The 22,124-nt window shown below is 35.2% G+C and overlaps 1 protein-coding gene across 1 annotated transcript; it reads right to left on the bottom strand.

Annotated features, from left to right (window-relative positions):
- Positions 1-868: 868 nt before the first annotated feature.
- Positions 869-20,812, bottom strand: LOC111402061 (exocyst complex component SEC5B-like). The gene is given in 19 exon segments (XM_023030102.1): positions 869-1,297; positions 1,739-1,954; positions 2,623-2,772; positions 3,003-3,059; positions 3,142-3,219; positions 4,666-4,759; positions 5,219-5,453; positions 5,557-5,672; positions 8,436-8,525; positions 8,527-8,645; positions 9,026-9,169; positions 14,106-14,297; positions 14,394-14,531; positions 14,830-14,904; positions 15,950-16,054; positions 17,464-17,537; positions 18,500-18,594; positions 18,685-18,836; positions 20,287-20,812. Coding segments are annotated over 19 exon segments (2,745 nt in total). The 5' UTR covers positions 20,680-20,812; the 3' UTR covers positions 869-1,075.
- Positions 20,813-22,124: the final 1,312 nt, after the last annotated feature.

Genomic DNA, 22,124 nt, shown 5'->3' with positions numbered 1-22,124 from the left:
ATGACTTGATAATTTCAATTCGAATCAACCCGTCCAGTATATTTTCCACGTTCATCGACCTTGTTCTTTGGAAGATGTATCTCGTGTCTGGTACTTCATGGTTTCATTCAACAAGAACTCTAAACATTAATATTGAACTGATCAATTGGGGAAAATTTTTTTAAATAAAATCAAGCAATCCCAATTCGATCTAGGACCCTTTATCATTTACTCTTTTCAAATCAAATATTAAATCAGTTTTTAAACATTGATTCCACCATCCGCGATCCAAATCACTCTTGAAAGGGGATTGAATTTAGAAATAAAAAATAGAAGATAACATCTAACGCACCAATTCATATGCTAGAGATGCAATGACTCCAAGGCTTCTATCCAGACTTACCAAAAATGACAATTTGACGTACAATAAGATTGAATTTTTTTTTTCTCCCAAAAAATTTAATTCCATTCAACCCATGTTATTTCTAGCTCGTTAACCTAAATAATATCTTTAAAGTAATTCATTAGATTTAAAAAATTCTAAAAAATTTAACTGCAAGAAAATTTTACTCCAAAATTTACATATCTAATGTGAACCATCCAAACCCAGGACGACCAACCTGTATTCGGCCTTGTATAGGCCAGGCTCAAACATAAGTCCCCAATTCCAACAAACCATACTAAGCCTCCATTTGTCTTCCATTAAAAAGAATATTTTTGAGAACAACGAGTTTTAAAATAGTGATTTTTTGAAGAATGTTTGATTAAAAAGTTTGAACTTTTTATCGTATGAATGTGTGGTTGAAAATGAATTTAAGAAAAAACAAAGTTTTGATTCAATGGAAGACAAGCCGGGGCTAAGTTGCATGCAAATAATGACGCAAAAAGATTGAATTCATCAAAACACACAACACAATTTCAAGCAGTGTAAATCTTGGTGAAACAAATAAGTACGATGAAATGATTTTCGGGCTATGACGGAACATACACTTCTTTTTCCATTGCAAAAATACTAGAATCACGAGCAAAATGGAAGGGGAAGGATTGGGGTTCGGGTTGGGGTGTGTGAGAATAAATGAACAAGGTAAGTACGAATCTATCTACGCCTGTGACTTGAGAAACTTGGAGAACCAAAAGATTGTGTTCCTCGAAAGTTCTTGCTGGAAGAATCCATTGACCCTTTGAAAGAAGCATACGCTGCTTTGGCTGATTCTGGAACCAAGTCCAGTGGAATTGACTCCATAAAGCATGCTTTGTTAATTCTTGTTCTTTCAAGCTCGGCTTCAAGTAGTTCAGAACTATACTGCTGGGCAAGAGCCTAAGCAAACAAGAAAAGAGCAAAGGAAACATGTAAGCCAACAACTTAATTTTCTTAGAAGTAATTGATTAAATAAAGCATAGTCCCAGCTATAAATAAAATAAAGCATGGTCCCAGCTATGAATCATTGATGGAGAGGGAAAATACAATAACACCAAATCATGCAGATTTCAAAATGGCCAACTGTAATAATGAAAAGAGTACTGCATGGCAAAAAATTAGAAGCCCTTCCTAAGAAGCACCAGATTAGTATAGCATGTTTAGGAAGCAGCATTCGACAGTATCAAAAGTATTGAAGAAGAAGAAGAAGAAGAAGAAGAAATAGTTAAAATCAAGAACTATTTTTACCAACCATGCACTTAAAAGAAGGAATTAAGATCCAGTAACAGCAGAGCCAGAGTAAATGGTCAGACACGGCATTAGAAGTTTAAAAAGTCTTACGATCAAGTCATCTGGTGATACATTCATTCCTGTTTGCCTATCATCTGCGAGCACGTCATCACTTCCACGGGTAGGCCGTCGCTGATGACTCGGAGTCTCTACAGACTCTGTCACACTTTCTGTAGCTTTCTCCAACAGAACGCCTTGTAAAGACTTAAGAGATTCCCTTGCATCGTGAGTGAAGTACGGATTCAATATGGTCTCGAAATATTCAAGCTACAGAACGTTCAATGAAAACAATTAGCTATCACAGAAAACAACTGAAAAAGAAGTGCCAGAAAATGCAACTTCCCCCCTCGTGCTTCACATGAGTAGCCCCACTTTGAGTGGGTGATAGATCAGACTTCTATTCTATTTGAATTTCAAACAAGAAAAAGTTAATCATTCTCCGATTGTATCATTTTTCGTATCAATTTTTTACTTTTTCTCCTTGTTGCTTTCCTTTTTATTGGTCCTATGCATATAATTTATTTATTTATTTTTTTATGGGGCTTTGAACTCCATTGCATTTTTTTCAACAGTTGATATAAAATTTTCTACAAATAGAAAGCAACAAAAGAAGCCAATTAAACAATCTTGTCCACCATTTCAGAAAATGAATTTATCCATCAGCTTTCAAGAAATTTGACTCACATCAAGTTCATTGCAAAGCACATTTTAGCACAAGTTCATTGGTTGTGCAGGGACTAAGGGTAATTACTGTGTAACATCATAAGGTCAAGAAATTTAGGCCAGTTAGCTAGTGCCTATACATGAACCAAAGCTAGTCATTCGGCTCAGACCCTAACAGCAAGGGTACTAGTTGGAAGCACGCAATCTGTTTCCACCAAAAGTGTCAGAGTCCTGGAGAAAATTCAAGTGAGGAAAGTGAAGCATCTACTCACCTCAAGCATGAGCTGACAAAAGCCATTCATGTCCAATGCCTTTAGGTTTTTGGTTTCATATTCATGGAAAAGACCAAGAAAAGTATCGATGAGGCCTTCAACAAGAATACCAAGAATCTTATCCAATTGAGGTTTACAACCTCCAAAAACCTGGTATGCAGAACAAACTTCATGTTAAAAAACCCATTGGCTAAAGAGTACACAATTTGAAATTTGTCACTTTTCTAGAAGGTATCCTCGAACTAAAGAATGGGAACGGATGTTCTTATCAATAATCAATAATGTTCTCATCAATAATCAATAAATGTACAAAAGTTAGAGAAGTCCCTGACATATATATGCCAGAAAACAAAAAAATGAGCCTTATGAGCCATGAGTACCTCTGCATGCACAGATACTAGAGAATGCAATAGCTCCACAGATGAATCTCGGACTCCCTGAAAGGGTATATTGTATCAGCAAAAGAATTCAATGTCTTTGAGATACCAAAAGAATTGTGATCAGAAACCGATTCCTCACTTTAACAGCAGGTGCTGATCCCCATTGCACTCCAGCATCCAACAAGTAGTTTACAGCAGCTGTTCTAATCATATTTGTCTGGAAAAAGAATGCAAACAAAGGTGAATAAAGGCTCAACATATGGACGGCATGATGAAGGTCCCTTGAAAAGTTTGTTTAAGTTAAAATTTACAATAACATATTCAAGAACAAGAGAAAGAATAAACTCATATTTGCACTTATTTGAACTTTTTCCCTGTAAGAACGATCCCATCATAAAAGTTTATTTATTATTTAAAAGCTAGAATCATGCAAGATCATCAAGTCATCAATTTTCACAGTTTGAAAATTGTAAAATATTAAATCCAAAAGAAATATCCTGCAAACAAAAATAAATCTTTTTAAAACTAATATATCAACTCAAGAAATTTGTATGAAACATTGAGGGACAATGGTTAACACAATTGATTTGAGACTTGTTTCAGCATTCTCAAGAAAAAAGAATAGAAAAACTACCCATCTATTTAGCTACATCCAGAAGAACAAAATGATATTGATTCGTGACAAGTATTGCATACATTCACCATTATGTGGTCCTCAGACAGCATCTAAGGATGCTGCCGGGAAAGTAGGCTGCCATAAAACTGGACCACTTCCTAACATTGAGATGGAGAAGCAAAAAGAGGAAGACTGTCAGCGGCCACAATTCAATGCTCTCCAAGTTTTTAAATTCTCCCAGATGTTTAATATAAAAAATTATACATCTATGCGTCTACTATTGCAAAAGGTGTCAAAACTAAGACTCATCAGTCATGAGACAACAAAATAAAGAGGAAAACATAATGTAAGACAGTTTTCCTTTTTGCACTTCCCCAGATTTATCAAAATCTGTCACTTACATTCCTCCCTTTTTTTTTCGTGCAATATCCTTGCACTTCAGGTGTGGGCATTTTCCCTCTCATATACCATTCTCAGTTCATTGCGATTAGGGGACAAAAGAGGTTGATGGGAAACAGGAAATGTATTAAAGCCCCATCCTGTGTAGATGCCAGTTTTGTTTTCAATTACATTTACTTCTCTATGCAAACTTTGATGCAATATTTATAAGCGTAGATATTTGACATGAAATAGAATGACACTGTCATCTATAGAAATATTTACTTTTTGCCTACACTAGTGTATTTGAGTTCCACTACACTAAGACGAGAGAAGTCGGGATTTTTGGCATCGTTCTTTCTTCGAGAGTTCATGTGAAACTGGTGACTAAGCTTTCGCCTAGACAATTCAACTATATATCATGAAATCCATCCTTCATCATGGTCTCGTCCAAACAATACACTTCATTTGTGTAAGCTACTTGCAGTAAGCTTTAGTTGTAACCAAAATCCATAAAACTAAGCGGAATATCTTTGAAGTCTTCGAAATATATGAAAATAAACACAAGAGACCTTCTTAGAAGTGATACTGCTACCAGGTAAAACGTGTCTTCCCATTATTACAGAACAACAGCCTCTTTTAAGTAACTAAGCAAAGAGTTTAGCATACCTTAGCAAGAGTGTACTGTGCAAGGACCTTCTCTTCAAGTCCAGAGAAAGACGTAAACAAATCTTGCATGTCACTGTCCACTTCTACTTTTCCTCTACATTGGCAAAGAAAAATGACATTCTAAAGATTACATACAGAAAACATAAAGAAACCAATGCAAAGATTGTCCCTTTATCTAGATGATTAAATTAGTTACATAACGAAGTCTTTTAATTTGCATCCTCAACAAAAGTTGGCTAAGTTTTAGTTCAGGAAGTTGAATGGAAAGTCTGATCTCCCTTTCTGTTGCTCCTTTTATATCAATATCTTCTAGGATGAGAAGAGGGAAGTAGAGGGGTGTTCTAAAAGAACTGGAACCCTCTTCAAGTTTTTAGGCCAGCAGAAAAGTAGTATTTTCAAGAACTATCATTCCAAGTAACTTATCATCATGTAATAACAATCAATATAGCCATTAATATAAGCATTATTCCGTAGACTTCACAATAACTGATAGCTAGAAGACACAGCAGATATGTATTCTATACGTGAAAGTGTTGTGAAACAGTCTACATACCTAGATTGCAGCCAAATATGTTTGTATTTGTGATATAATTCACGAGCAAGTTCTTCCTTGCAATATCCAATATTACTCAAAACCATCAGCATCTGTTGATGAGGATCAACAATGCTTCCAGGAACAGGATCAAATGATTTTTCCAGTACTTCATGAGCATATCCATTTTGGAAATGTGGACTTTCTCTGTCCAATCTATTCTGGGTAAGCTCGGCGCCAATGTGTTCCAGATGACCTGTTTAACATGTCCACAAGATCCATGTGTTTCAATTTAAAATGAGGCAGAAAAGACGAAGAGGAAAACCGTAAAAGAGGCAACAATTCGTCATCCTTCATACCAACAAAATCCAATAAACAGTTCAAAAAGGCAACCCTGACAGATTCTTCAATTTCTTGAAGCTGTCCAAAAATATCTTCTGACTTTGTAGATTCACTTCTTAATGACTGGATCATCCTGAAAGAATAAATGCACAGTTAATACGGAATAAAACACCTAGCCAACTGCTTACGAAGGTAAAAATGAGTAACTTCAGATATCTTTAATTCTTCTATCCATATTGATAAGTTTTTTCCTGGTACTTTCTTGGGGAGGTGGAATTTGCTCTTTGTAGCATCCTGTTATTGACAAGTATTGATAGCATTGCAGGGGAACTAGGTCTTCTGACTTGTTGTTCAATAGGAATGGTAAATTTCTAGGAAGTACGGTGAGGTAGAAGATTCTCAGTTGTAAAGCAAGCATGGACTCAATGGTGGTTTACCCTTGATTCCATTCCGTTATTGGATATACTAAGAACATATAAAATATAGCTAGCATGAACTTGGCTTGGTATTTAGTGAATGGGTTGCACTGGCATTGGAGTTAATTCAATAAATCTATAATCAAAGAAAATGCAGCAGGGATGAACTAGAATAATTTCTAGGTGAGGCCAAAGTAAATTTCCTAGATTATTATGCATAGATCTCTTGTCCAATATAGGTTTTAATTATTGGATTGAAGCATCATTAACCAGTCAAGAGTGGTCCCAGTATGAAGAAGTCAAAAGAATAGCCAAGTCCAAAACATAATGAGAAAATTACAGCTGCCACAAGAGTCCCCGATCTATGAGTGATGAAGAACATAAGTCCCAAAACATTTTTTTTTTTGCCGTGTATGGGTCCTCAATCTTTTCATTTTAGTAGCATTTGGGTTACAGTAGACAGTATCGGTCCATTTGACAGTTAAAAGGTCGTATTTTGTTAAAAGGGCAATTTCACCGTACTTTTTAATTAAAACTAAAGAATTGTGAATAAAATAAACAGAAAAAAAAATTAAATAAATAACCTTCCCACCACCAACACCCTTCTCAACAAAAAATGCCATCCAGCTTAATGTCAATGATGACAGTGATCACATATGGTGGAACCTTTAATGGAGTTACTGGTTAATTGTGGAATGATATGGAGATGAAAGTGTTTTTTTTTTTTTTTTTACCCCTGGGGAGAGAGATGGAAAGAGATTTAGAGAAAGACAAAAGCATGCACCTAGAAATTTCTCCCCGGAAAATCAAGAGATATCATTAATGAACACTAGTAAAGTTTGAGATCTCTGTTGCCTATAGGGTCCGACGTCTGATTAGTGAACAGTAGAAATTGTGCCTAAATAATGTAGTAACTTAGCATAAAATGAGATATCTAAATTTCTGTTGATTATTGTTTTAAATTGCTTAGTAATTTTTAATATAGAAGAGCTCTATATTGCTCTTATGTTTATACTTGGACACACACTCCTTGCATTAGCCATGGTAAATGGGGAGAGCAGAAGGACTAAAGGTGGAGGGAAGTTCTTTCCCTTTCCTTCTCTTTTCTGTATCTTTCATTCAAATTAAGTGTTCAGTCATTTTACCTCTCTGTTCTTTTCACTCATTTCACCTCTCTTTTCTTTATTTTTATCATTAAATTAAGCGTTCACTCATTTTACTTTTTCTTTACTTTTTCATTAAAATTAAGCCTTCGCTCATTTTACCCCTCAAAAAATAAGACATATGATGCACGTTTGACTTTTTAATGGTCAAATACATGAAAGAAATCCATTAGGGACCCAAGTGTACAGAAATGAAAAGTTAGATCCACAGCGAAACATAAACACAGTTGGGATCCTACTTGCTACAGTTCACATAGGTTCAGGATCCCAACTCTAATTTTCTTTAACGTGTTGTATGCCAAATACTTTTTGTTCTGTTTGGGACGAAAATTTGTAATTTTGTAAAAGAATTTTCCTCATGTAATGATCATAGAAAATTATGGGTGGATAGGGAAAATTGCACAACTGACCCACTAATTGGGTCACCAGTTATTCATCATGGTAGCACAATCAATCTCCCATGACAGAAAGCATCGAAATCTATGTTAGGTTAAATCATTGTGTAGATGTTGCCACATGGAAGATTGTAAATAAAGATGTAAGGGAGAGTGTAAACATAGCATCACTAAACTGGGTTTGCTTCCCAACACGAGCTAGTGCAAAAAAATTTGAAGTGAAGCATGTTTCCATTAGGGCCACAGGACAGTTTAACGAAGATTTGAACAATTTCTGCCACTGGGACTGGGAACTAATTGGGCAACTAAAATAAAAAGGTTGAGCACCAACTTGTTCCTTTCTAAGGTTGGGAATCAACTTGCTACTGAAGAGGTTGGGGACCAACGGCGGTGCAGTTTTCCCTGGAAATTAGGGGAAAGACTACTTCTCTGATAACCCTACATAAACATATGCTGCTGAACAACAGTACTCACAGGTTGCTGATCGCATAAAACCTTACCCTGAGCCAAGAAATTCATCCACCAAGTGGAGCACATAGATGTGCCTTGACGCAGAACTACTGAAGCTGTGCTCTAAGATTTAATTTCTTGGAAGTAACAGTCTAATAAATGTTATCAACCAGTCCATGGAGGAGTTCAAGAATAAAACATTTTTAAAAACTTTCTATTTATGAATATTACAGTAAATATTGTTCGATTCATACGTAATTGCGTAATGTAATGGACCTTCAAGTAATATCATATTTGTTTTCTTAGCATAGAAAAGAAATGTTATGCAAATCAGACGAAAGTATTTTTTCTTTAACATTTAAAAGTTCATCGTCTAAGGAGCTTCAGCTTAAATATAGAAAGTATGAAGGTCAGACTGCTCCTTTTACAGCAGAAATAGATTTCATTAATATAACATAGATTTAAAACTCACAAGTTGATCTGATCCATTGCCAATATCATAATTGCACGGAATGCCAGAGGTAAAGAAGAGATAGTGTATGGTGATTTATTCCTTTCCAATTGGAGGTGCTGCTTCCTTTCCTTCAAAAGCTTGGCATGCTCTGGATACTTCCTTTATAGCATCACTCATGTATGGATGAAGAACATTGGATTCTTCAAGATCACTAAAGGTGTTTTGGACCTGTACCGGGATTTAAATTTCAATAAGATGGAATTTCATCCTGCAAACTAGCGATGGAAGATAAGACATCAGAGTATCATTAATTAAAAGGAGGAAAAATCAAGGTAGAAAATGCTCAAATGAACTTAAATCACTTGCTGTTGCTGACTCTCAAGGCAAGTAAGACTCAAACCTTTGAGTCAACAGTGCGTCTTCAAACATACTTTCTCTTGTAATAAGGTAAACCACGCAAATATTTCTATGGCATGGAATGGCAACGCCTAGTAAAATACATTCCAATAACAAACTAACTCTTATTCCTCATAAATATGAAGTTGTGTACGTGATTATTTTTTTTTCATCCTCCTCCTGTTTGATCCATCACAAGAAAGAGCATTTACCTTGGATTCATAAGCTGATAGAGTACTATGTATCATTCCAGTAACTTCATCAAGGGAATGACTTGAGGATTTCCCATCTCCCACTTTCTCCTCGGCTTTATTCACATGGTTATTCGCATTTAAATCAGTAGAGACTTGTGAAGACTGCTGGAAGGAAGATATGAACATTAAAAAAAGTGTAGCAATGTGAACTGAAAACAAATAAAATTGATATTCTAAATACACTATGAGAAGACAAAAGAGGAGAAACCAGTTTTCATATTAGTCCAAAGCAAATAAATATGATTGTGCTACTCAAAATGGAACCAAGCATCGAATTCCTTGTGTAGAGGACACCAATACTTATGGGGAAACTGGTTCCATTTCTCTTTCCATAAGTTTAAAATCTTAGCTCAAGCAAGCTGATGCTAGAGACAAATATCTAAAGGCTCAAATTTTTGAATCCTATCATAAAGTAAGGATAAAGTAAAACCATTTCTTTGATTTTTACTTGCAGATAGTCAACTTCTTCAGACTTCTGGGGTGCATAATCCTACTTTTATATGCATGCACATCTGTGTCTCACAAGAGAAGCAAGCAGCAGCTGTCAGCATATGCAACTAAAGTTCCTACCTATAGTTCATAATTAATTATTTACATAGTAATGTACCTTCTATTACGAGATTTACTGTATATGATACTTCAACAGTAGAATTTAGACTAACACACCATATGGAGGAGAAAGCCAGCAGCCTAAGTAAGATTTGCAGACCAACCAGATCAACATTCCAAAAGTTAACCAGTTGAGAATTTTCAATTCTTAGTTCAAGATCATACTTAGCCCCTATTTGGTTTAACTAAAAAAGTTGATAAAATTTTAAGTCAAAGTCAACAATTAAATTTACCACACATTTCAAGGGACCCACAACTTTTATCAACTTTCCAACCACATTTTTTATCAATTTTTATCAAAATCTACTAAAATCTGATTTTTAGTAAAACCAAACGAGGGCGTACGCCAGTACTGATTCATATATTTTTTGGGGATATTTTAGGCAATTCCCAATCTTCTATTGCGTATTCATTTGTAAAATAGAAATTTTTACATACTGTTAATTACAATGGTTATTCCTCATTTATCTTCTTCTTCCTTCTTTATTTTGTGCATTTTTAGTTGGATTTCGTTCCAAACTATGGTGTTCACATCCAGCACATACAATGATCCTTAGCAAAAGAACCTAATGCAGGAGCATGCTTGAAACGAGGATGGGCCCATTGTCGCTATTTGGGAATTGCCAAATAGCACCTTAGTTCGGTGTCCTTTAAAGTGAGGCCAAAACGGAGTGGGCTTGGAGTGGATTATGGGCCTGATTCTAGTTGTAAATTTGTAATCTCTGAACACAAAAGATTTTAAAGGATGATAGCAAACGTTATGCTTTTCAGGTTTCTATTAGAGGCACGATTATAATTTATGATTCATTTTCCTTATATAGTTAGGAATTTACTTACTTTATTTTCTTACATTTTATACCTATGCAAATATTTTATAAATTGGAAGGAAATACATATAGAAAGTACATTCAGCCAAAATTGTGTCATGTTATCAGAGCCCTAAAATTCTCGAACTTGTCGTCGTAGTCTTGTGCTCCCGGTGCCATCCTGTAGTCTTGTGTTCTCGCGTTATATAGTCAGCATCCTCGGTGGTTGAACCTCACGTTTGTCAGCGCCATTTGAGCTTTTAATAATAGCATCGTGTTGGGTTAGCTGGATCTGCTGTTGGGATTCGTAGTTCACGTGTCTTCGTGGTTCAATTCTCGTCGCTGCAACATGTTCCGACACCGTCGGTAGTTGCCCGAACCTCCAGTGACGTCGTCCCTCTCTTCTGGTCGGAGGAATTTCAGTTTTGCCTCTTTGACTAGCTTCGCCTCTGTATCTACCGGTGGAATTGATTTGCGTGTGGACGGTGGTGTGTGTTTTGGGCCTTTGGTTGGTTGGACCAAGTTAATTCTAGTTGGGCTTACTGTTATTTGAGCTAATTTTTGTTGGGCCAAGTTAATTCACATTGGGTTCACTGTCATTTTAATAATTGAACTTGAATTTTTGTTTGGGCCTCAGTTTACGGGTTTCATTATTCTTGTACTGATTTGTATACGATTTCATCACGTCAATTTAGAAAATTGATTCTGTCCGCGCATTCGCTTTACTGGGAAAAGCTACTCTTCATGGACATTTCACTTTCAATTTTTGGTTAAAGGGAAAGGGGATCTATGGAAACATATTGATGGAAGCATTCCTCCCCCAATCAAGAGAAGGACAAAGAAAAGTAGATTGCTTGGAAAATTAAGGATTCTTGAATTATGGCCTGGATCATCGGATCGGTTGATGAGCAGATTGTCCTTAATCTCAGACCTTACAAGTCATCCCGTACTATGTGGGAATTCTTTAAGAAAGTCTATACTCAAAGTAACAATGCTCGACGACTTCAGTTGGAATTTGAATTGGCAAAATTTTATCAGGACTCCCATTCAATTGAAGAATATTATTCTGCTTTTTCTAATCTCTGGGCTGAGTACATGGATACCATCTATACTTCGGTTTCACCTTACAGTTTGAAGGCTCTCCGAGCTGTACACGAGATCACCAAGAGAGATCAACTTCTCATGAAATTGCGATCTGAATTTGAATCCATTAGGTCCATCCTTTTGGTTGTGTTTGTTTTGTTCATTTACCATCAAATGAAAGGACAAAACTCATACCTCAATCTGTTAAATGTGCTTTTCTGGGTTATGGTGGCACACAAAAAGGGTATGTCTGTTATGATCCTATGGCACATCGCATTAAGGTCTCTCATAATGTTTTTTTTTTTTTTAAACAATCTTTCTTTTCACTTCAAAAATCGTTGTTTCGCCTCCTATGTTCTCTGTTTTACCTATTTCTCTACAAATATTTCTCGATACAAGCCAGGTCACATTTACCCTCCCAGGCATACTTTACCAGAGCCGCTCTCTCAAGCGATTGCCTCCTCAAGGCCTCCAGATCCTCCACCTACAGCATCCAATCCTTCACCAGATGATCTTCCGCCTCTTATCACTCTACATCGAACTACTCGTATTTCTCAACCCCCGATAGATATGGTTTTCCCTCTCATAGCTCTATGTATACTAACCCTAACTCGATTTCTATCCCTTCCTCCCATAGACAAGTCATGGAACAAGAGTGTTGGAAACTGGCGATGTATGCAGAACTTGAGGCTCTTGAGGCTAACCAAACCTAGAATGTTGTATCATGCCCCCCGAATGTAAAACCTATTGGAAGTAAATGGGTATAATTCAATCAAACTTCTATCCGATGGTTCACTTGAGCACCATAAAGCTCGGTCGATTGCTTTAGGAAATCGTCAGAAGTATGGAATCGACCATGATGAGACATTTGCGCTCGTGGCTAAGATGACCATAGTTCATCTACTATTATCACTTGCCGCTTCCCAATCTTGGACTCTACATCAAATTAATGTAAAGAATGCATTTTTACACGGAGACCTTAAGGAAGACATTTATATAAAACTTCTATCTGGTATGCATCTTCTCTCAATGGATTTCATTTATAAGCTAAATTGTTCTTTGTACTCGTGCATGGTTTGACAAGTTTCCTTGCACTCTCTTAGATTTTTTCTTTACTCAGAGTCAGTATGATGCATCATCGTTTCTTCATTAAAATGGCATTATTTTTTGTTATGTGGACGATTTCGTTATCTCTAGATCTGATTACATCCTTATTCAGAGGCTTCAGCAGCATCTTTACTCGGTTTTTCATATGAAAGATCTTGGTCATCTTACTTCCTCGATTTAAGGGTTCATACTACATAGCACGGTACCTTCTTACATCAACATAAATATATTCAGGACTTGATTCGATTGGGTGATTTATATGATTCGTCTTTCATTGATACTCTGTTACAGCTCAATGTTAAATATCAAAAGGATTAAGGCAATATTCTTCCCGACCCCACTTTACATCGAAAGTTGGGGGGTAGTCTCATCTATCTCACTATCACATGTCTAGATACTTCCTTCGCGGTTCATCCTGTCAGCAAGTTTATGGTCGCCCCTCGACATCTTCATTTGATAGCTGCCTGCCGTATTATTCGCTACCTTATTGGGACTCTCATCATGGTCTATTCTCCCCTCGAGGATTTCCTCTTGAACTTACAGCTTATAGTGATACTGACTGGGCTGGTTGTCCTGATTCTTGTCGTTCTACTATTAGGTGGTGTCTCTATCTTAAAAGTGCTCTTATTTCTTGGAAATGTAAAAAACAAGATTGCATTTCTAAGTCCTCCACTGAAGCTGAATACTGAGCTATGTCCGCTGCATGTTCTGAGGTTGTGGGGATATGTTGTCTTCTTGCTGAATTTGGTATTTCACAACCACATCCTACACCTATCTATAGTGACAACACTAGTGCTATTCAGATTGTGGCGAATCTTGTATATCATGAGCGGACCAAACACATTGAAGAAGACTATTATTACATTCAAGATGCCTATGACTCCAAGATCATTTCTCTTCATCGTGTTCCCACTAATCAGCAGGTTGCAGATATCTTTACCAAATCTATGACTCGTCTTCGCCATAATTTTCTTGTCAGCAAATTAATGCTTGTGGACTCCCCAACATCAATTTGATGGAGGGTATTAGAGGCATGATTATAATTTATGATTCGTTTTCCTTATATAGTTAAGAATTTACTTTCTTTATTTTCTTACCTTTTATACCTATGTAAATATTCTATAAAATGGAAGAAAATACATATAGAAAGTGCATTCAGCCAAAATTGTGTCAGTTTCATGGAAAAATTAATAACCAAGGATGAAAATATGATCCCCACAAAGTCATTGGTGACCCCAAAAAGATTCTTCTTGCAATAAAAGGAAGAAGAAAAGTAAATACGAGGTAACATGTCTATAAGTAATTCAATGGAAGCATTCTGGCTTCCATTTTATTCATTACATGTCTCACTCCCATTCATGTGGAGAGGGAAAACTTCTTATATTGCTAATTTAGTAGGTTTCCAATTAAATGGGCTTGAAAAAAAAAATTACCTTTGCAAATTTTCCACTGGAAACAGCAAGGGCAACTTTCCAGAAGGCAGGTACATGGTGCACAAGCACAGCGGTTAACCGGCGGATATATCTTCCTCTTAGAGCATCCACTGCTTCACTAGTCACATCTCCAGGAAGTGGATCTCCAGAAAGATGGGAGTTTCCAAGATTAAGAGAGTAATCCACATCTGACTGTTGGTCATCAACAAAAACAAAGACTAGATTAATGGTTAGAAGTCCAATTGATTTCAAATAAATTCAACAACCATCTGAACATTTCACACTTACAGATTGATTTATTTCTTGCTGAATTTGCCTCCACTTTGCATCAGATAGTGCTTTTTCACGGATCTCATTATGCAAATTCTCCATTTGTGCTTCATGATCTAAAGTACATTTTTCAAGCAAACCTCTTATTCTGTGATTCTGTCAGAGAGTAAACAATAAGAAGAGTCAACATTAAGAACTCGGGAAAAAAATTACCCACTCAAAACTTCATGGCTTTCATTAGATAATCAACTCAATGGGGATGGAAACACGAGGAAGCAGCTACAAAGATTTGATTAGCATGCAATAAAAAGATTATTTTTAAGGAAAACAATCAGTTTTATGCAAATAGATAAATACTTAAAAATCATCTATGTTAGAAGCTTGACAAGAATTAACCATGAGTTAGAGACGTGTTAACGTAATTTGGACTAAATGTGGATTACAAAGTTTTCACCTGAATATTCAGGTAGTGCCATACGGGATCTGATTCAGGTTCAAGCTCCAACAAAAGCCTCACAATATTTTCAAGCTACAAACACATCAGATGATATTCAATCGTCACATATAACTCAAAATAAGAACATTAATAATTTACCCAAAAAAGAAAGAACGAAAAAAAGAGATTTACTCTCTTTTAATCTTTATCTAAATAAATTAAACTGGATTGTTGTGGACTGTATAACTTAATATACTTATATTCTATCCCAAAGAGCTAATGGCTCCAAAATCATTTGTGAACATCAATAATTTACCCAAAAAAAAAAAATGAAAGAAAGAAATTTACTCTCTTTAGATCTTTATCTAAATAAATTAAACTGGATTGTTGTGGACTGTATAACTTAGAGCATGTTTCGTAGAGATTTTAATCCAATTAACATCATTCTTTTTACCGTTATTTCACTATTCCAACCGTCATTTTTGAATTCTTCTCTCGCAGATAGGACACACTTTATCTCTAACGGTTAAAAAATCAATTAACAAAATCCCTACCAAACAAGCACTTAATATACTTATAATTCTATTCCAAACAGTAAATAGCTCCAAAATCATGTGCACATCCACTAGAGGTTAGTTGTGAGTTCTCACCGATGACCATGTGCATTGTCTAGAATTTTGCGTGTGTTTGTTTGTGGGGGAGTTTATCGTTTCTACGAGTGTTCTCAGTGTGTGTGAGAGATAGATAAAGTGAAAGAGCTGTATTGTAACTTATAATCACACTTGTAACATATAAAAAAGTATGTTAAAAGTGCTTTGTGAAGCAGTACAATAATGTTACTGAAATACAATAGATAACAAATCCATTTTTCTATTTTCACCGGGCGAACTTCTTTAGTCTTTTTTCTGGCAAAAGCTTTACATGTGTTTGAAAGACAAACCCAAATACGAAATCTTGTACACTAAAATATTTTCTAACTCGCAAAGAATAGATTATTCAGATTAACTTAAAAGTTAGATGCTCTTCAAACAGAACACGAGACCAATAACAAATCCTCTATCAGCATTAATTTGATGATATTGTCAAATGTAATAGCAAGATGACACGATACAAGTGAATTATGAAGAATTTTCCTTACATTTGTTAGGTCAATGTTTGGATCTTCCATTGACCTGTAAAGCATGCCTTTAAATTCTTGCATTACTTTTTCAACCTCCTCAAGAACACGTTTTAGAATTCCCACCTGAAAGATTTAAATGATAATAGAGCACTCATTCGAAGAAGGAAGATAAAAATTAACTTCAAATGGTGGAGGAGTCAAGCCGCTACGAAATCTCAAAAATACTGCAACATATAATAGATGATCGACATATACTAAAGACAAGTTCTTCGATAAAATTCTAAATTTTGTTCCTCATTTTTATTTCTAGCAACCTGCTTCCAATAGCAAAAAAATTTACCAAAGATGATCTTAGAAATTGGAAGCAATCACAAACTTACAAAAACATAAATCATGCGATAAAACCAAACCGAAAGGATTACATTGTCATGCATGTGGAGGGACATTTCGTGGAAATTATTGGATACCCAATGTGGCAAAATAGTTTCCTAGCTGGGCATGCAGAAGCCCAGTTCCATTTGCAGACAAAACTTTATTTTAGAATAACATGTTAAGAAGCGGAAAGAGCTGAATACCCAAAACTACACATCCTAGAGCATTAAGGCAACAAAATCATCTTACTTGGGGGTATAAGAGAAGCTTCCATTATAGTTTTCAAAGATAATCTCTAGCAGACTCAATAAATGGTATAAATCAGCCAACAAAAACCAGAGAGGAAACTGATAGAATGATAGAAGAGAGGGAATTGGAAATTTTATCGAATATATTTCCATCACATTGCCTTAAAAATTACATGCGAGGAGTGAGGAAAAGTCAACAACATTTCGCGTCGCAGTCATTCAAGTAGTATTAAAAATAAAAATGACTATTTTGGGACATTCTACTATGACAAGGTGGAACAAACTGCAATCCAAAAAGGCAAAAACTAAGAAAAAAATTGACTACAATCACAGGAACCATGCCAGAATAAAATCAAACCACAACAAAAAAATAAACATAGAATGAACGAGATAACCATTCAATATGACCCTGGACTGAAATCAAGCAAGACCAAGCCTAACATTTCAGCTGCAAGCTATATAATAGTGTGTGGTTAGACCATATTGCACACACTTAACTGAGATAGTTACATAGGTTGCTGCCAATAACATTTGCAAACTTAGCTTAGGAAGTTCCTTTGGTTGCTACCAGTAAGTCAGTAACATCATAACCAAGCACTACTGCTGAAAACATTGATACTGTACCAGAGGGTCGATGTTAGGAAGGAAAAAGTGCAGTAGCTGTTTCATCAACCCACACTCAAGAACAGAAACCAGTTGATTAACTTAATTCTTAAGAACAAATGTAATTGGACAGTGAAATGATATTCAAGAGAAGAACACAATGCCCATTTGAGGGGGAAGGATTAGGGACTATAGCTCAAATAAGCAACATATGGTATAGTGATAAAATTGGTTTCAACATTTTAAAATCATTTTTATGATATTATGCCTGACTCAGAAGACCGAATGGCATGCGCTAAAGGAACCTACATGAGAAGGCAGAACAATTGATTTTGCTTTCCTGTATTCTCTCACAGCCAAATCATATTCANAATTTAATTTCTCTGCAAAATAACACAAAAAAGTTGCCTTTAGAACTCGAGTTGACAATGGTCACCTGCAGTATATTCTTAATACACCTTCACTCAAAGGCTGCAGTCAAGTTCCCCAGAAAATACATGCATCAAGCATATTGCTAAAAGTCAGAATAATTACTGCCATCGTTAAGATTGGAGGTAGTGATATCCCGCCCAATCAACTGCATATAGTTACTCACCCGAAACTCGATTCCAACTGTTTCCACCCTTAAAATCAGAAGACAGAAAATGAAGTTCTGTTGGAGGCAGAGACTTGTGGGAACCAAGGCAGACAAAAAATGAATAGCAAACCTAGTACAATTCTGATCAACTAGTAAAAAATGCTGGAGGTTGGTTAACATTTCCTTGAAGCCAACACAAACTTACTAGACCAACACGAACGTTCTCAGGATGACAAAGGAATGAAACGTAATTCCAGGGATATCCTTCAGATATATCACAAGCCTTACATTGACTTACACTTCTCTCTATTTTTTAAGTGGCAATCAAGAATTTCAATGGGACATCTCGAGCACTTCTATTTTAACCCAAGTCCTTCCATTCTCACTTCATTTCTCGAGAATACAAATAATGCCAAATTATATATCAGGATGATATTTTATACATTCACTGTATAAAGAACCATAAAGCTACAATAGAATTTTATTCATAGATGCAGAATGACCACATTCGAGTATGACACCTGAGTATGAAACTTTATTACCACGCGGCATTTGAATGTCGAAACTCACAGTATTTACAGAAGAATCCATTTTAGTTCCAGAAATGGAAGGAAAGATAATGAAACTTCATATGATGAAAATCAGGTTTAAAGCATCCAGTATTTCAAACAGAAGGGTGTCTGTTGTCATGGTAATAAATCATTTCCTTCCCCAAAAAATAAAAACTAACAAAGGAAGTGCAGCTCAAGACAACAATAGAATAAATACCTCGCACATTCGAATCAAGAGGTTCATTATCAGCCAAGGACGGAGAACTTGCAACGCTATCACTGATCAACCTAAATGTTTTGTGGTTAATTAGCCTGTGATTACACGTGAAGTAAGTAAGAGAAAACATTAAAAATGAAAAATCAGAAGGGAATTTTAAACAACTAACAAGATAAGAGATTTACCCCAGTCCTAGTGGATCTACCCATTCCATTCCTCGGGGAAGTGACTTTATATTGCTTAGTCCTTTTTTACCCAGTGCTGATGGCTTCTGTTCAGACTTTTGAGCCATCGGAACTGTTTTGCTTTCTCTCATCTCACGAACCCTTCGAGCCAGCTGTCAAAAAATTTCAATTTCAATAAATCCAGGCATTTTGCCCAGATTACGACACAGTTAAGTAACAAATATCTGGGAAAGTTCACCACATATAAGTTTAGAGGGGCAGCTAAATTGTCATGCAAAAACAAGGCACTCAGCTGCCTCCATTAAATCAACTCTTTTTTCTCAAACTCACTTTCGACCAATAAATTATTTTGCACATAAAACCAAAACTTTTTCCTACTTTTTAACCAAACATTCTTTAAAAAGTCACTATTCCAAAACTCATTTTCACACAAAAAAAAAAAAAAAAAAAAAACACTATTTCCAGTAAAAAAAAAAAAAAAAAAAAAAAAAAACACTATTTCCAGTGGAAGACAAACAGAGGCTTAACCTCACCAATACAAATAAATGCGTATGGTAACAGCATCCAAAATGTGAAATACTAAATAATAAAAGAACCTAAAAGGAGGAGAGAGGATGCTAACATACCTCTCCATTTCTTTCATTGAAGATATTATATCAACCTTTCGAAGAAACATTAATCAAATTTAGGGGTGTAAGTTAACACAGATATGCTAATGTTTCAAAGAAAGGGAAACTGAATAAGTCACACGTGAGATTTAGAGTCAGAATGCTTAGTTTCTTAGGTCTAAGTTATTGAGAATTCCTCAGCCGCTCTTTCTAAGGAACTCGGAAATTACGGTAATTACCCATGTAACTTTAAGAAGCACCTGAAAGAAATTTTATTTCTTCCAGAAGCTGATAATTAGGTCATTACTAACTGGAGCTGTTTTGGTATTTATGGCCATCATCAGTCACAGCTTAAAAAATAATGAAGTCTAGAAGAGGATGTATTAAATGTTTCTATTCTTACGAGTTTTACATACTCCATTTGAGAGTATAATAACTCTGTCTAGTTTATTTCTATTTACCGAAATAGATTTGTAGAGCAAGTCTTTCCTCTATTTCAAGTTCTCCAGGCAATAAAGCTCTACGTACAACAAGAACAAAATAGTCAAATACATCACCTTGTCCAGCAATTCACAAGCTCAAGATTCATTATTGAACAGCAAGACAAATATCCTTTCTATGATTCTATTTAAATCTCAATGTGTCTGCCCATTGACAGATCAAGTGACCATATAATCTCTCAAACAGTAGTTTGTAATTCATGCAGGTCAGAGCCACTCATCAACTCAGCATCAGAATTTGGTCTAATCAATTAGTCTCTACGCACAATATAGGCATATGTACATGACACGAGCATGCCTAGCAGCATAAGGCAACCAAACAACTAACTTGAAAGCCTATGATTCACTTCAATAAAGAATATGTATGAAACTAGCTATCAATATAGATACATGTATATATAGGTCCACGTATTTAAGCAAAAAAAATAAATCATTAAAATTCACTTCAATTAACAATTCAGTATCCATGATCCACTTCAATAAATAAAAAAAACCTCAGTTTCATCCACGTGCTTCCAGCAATTTGGCTCTTCTCCATCCCACCCTTTATCGTCATCTCGTCGTCTCCCGGCCCGGGTTTTCACCCCGATCCCACGATCATCCTCATCTCCGGAAGATATACTTAGCATTTCCACCTCCGAATCATCGTCCTCTTCCACTGTCCCCTTCTTCTGCTGCTGGTGAGCGATCCCTTTCTTCGGTTGCTGAACCGGGATGGGATTTTTCACAGGGACTGAAGACCGATTGGAAGGCGGCTGGACGTAGTTTCGGACGGGCTTGGAAGATGTTTTGGTGGGTTTTTGGTAATTGACATTGCGCTGTGCTTGCTCTTTCAGAGCCATCTGCAACAGCTCATCCTCGTCGAAATCTTCACTGTCGCTAGACATTTTGAGCTGCTGTTTATGAGAGGTTGATTATAGATACAGGAACTGTACGTAATTCTGTGGGGTTTCCGAATTTGGATCCGATGAATAATGGTGTTACTTCAGGGGTAGACGAACAAAGATGGGACTATAGTGCGTTGCGCACACGGTATTGTTTCTGCAACTGCTATTTCTAGATGCCACGTGGACAATTTGATTGGCTCTTCATGGAAAAGCATTTTTGAATTTTCAATATCAACAATTAAATTTTCAGAAATTTTTTATTATTATTATTTTTTTTTTTCATGTTTAAGAATTTATCAATTTTATTTTCTGATTTTATTTATTGTTATTTTTATTTGTTAAAATTTTAAAAATTTATTTGTTAGAATTTTATATTTTTGTTTTTAAAAACTTCCTAATTCTTAATGTTTGTTTTTCCATGTTTTGATTGTGTTTTAAAATTTACATTGAAAACACTCAAAACGTCAAAAATACGTTTTGAGTTTTATAATATAAATTTATCATTGTTTTTGTAAAACATTTTCAGAAATATCATACAAATCACATTTTCATTATTTTACAAAGTTGAAAAGAAGTTTAAAAACAATAAACAAAATGCACACTTCCAATTTTGATTAATCATTTACTAAAACTAACATAAAATATATCGTGACATGCATTAAATGTCAAGGTCAATTAAATGACCTGGAATCCTTCATCAATTCAAAATTTGTTGACAAAAATTTAGGAGATTGGATAAAGTTTCGAAAATCATCTAATATTTAGACAAACACTAATCTAAGAAATCTAAATGGCACGTCATTGGCGCTTGCTTGAGTTTTGTTATGAGTTGTCGAAATTATAGTACAATACAAATGAGCGACAAATAAATGGAATAATTATGAATATTATAAAATGTGCGGTTAAAATTAAATTTTGATTTTAAACTTTAAATTATAAGAAGATCGTAATGGAAGGAAAGCAATCTCTTAATGATTATCATGTTAGATTATAAGTTAATTTTAGCATTCAGTGACTAACGATGAAACTATTGATATCTTCAGTGATCCCACGAACTTAAGAAAATATTTTATGCATTGTGTGATAATTAATTTCAAAATATATTTTTTCACTCTTTTATTTTTAACAATACATTATTCAATACAATGAAATTACACACGAACTCATACATTTTTACTTATTTTTTAACCATACATTTTTTTTAAAGAAAAATCACTATTTCGATATACATTTTTACCAAAATTAATTTTTAATGGATCTAAAATTGGGGCTTAGTGAAATTAAATTAAAGGATAATAATTTCCATATTACATTTTTTTTATTATCTATACCATATTTTAATTTCAATACAAGTCCCAAATATTTGTTCATTTTTGCACTCATATCCTCTACTTATTTCATCGTATTATTATCCTTAATCATTAATTTATGTCTATATCTTGATT

This window comes from Olea europaea, chromosome 10 (genome assembly GCF_002742605.1).
Source record: "Olea europaea var. sylvestris chromosome 10, O_europaea_v1, whole genome shotgun sequence".
In the NCBI taxonomy this organism is placed as follows: domain Eukaryota; kingdom Viridiplantae; phylum Streptophyta; class Magnoliopsida; order Lamiales; family Oleaceae; genus Olea; species Olea europaea.
The sequence above is the reverse complement of the archived record's forward strand: the minus strand, read 5'-3'. Positions and strand labels throughout refer to the sequence as shown.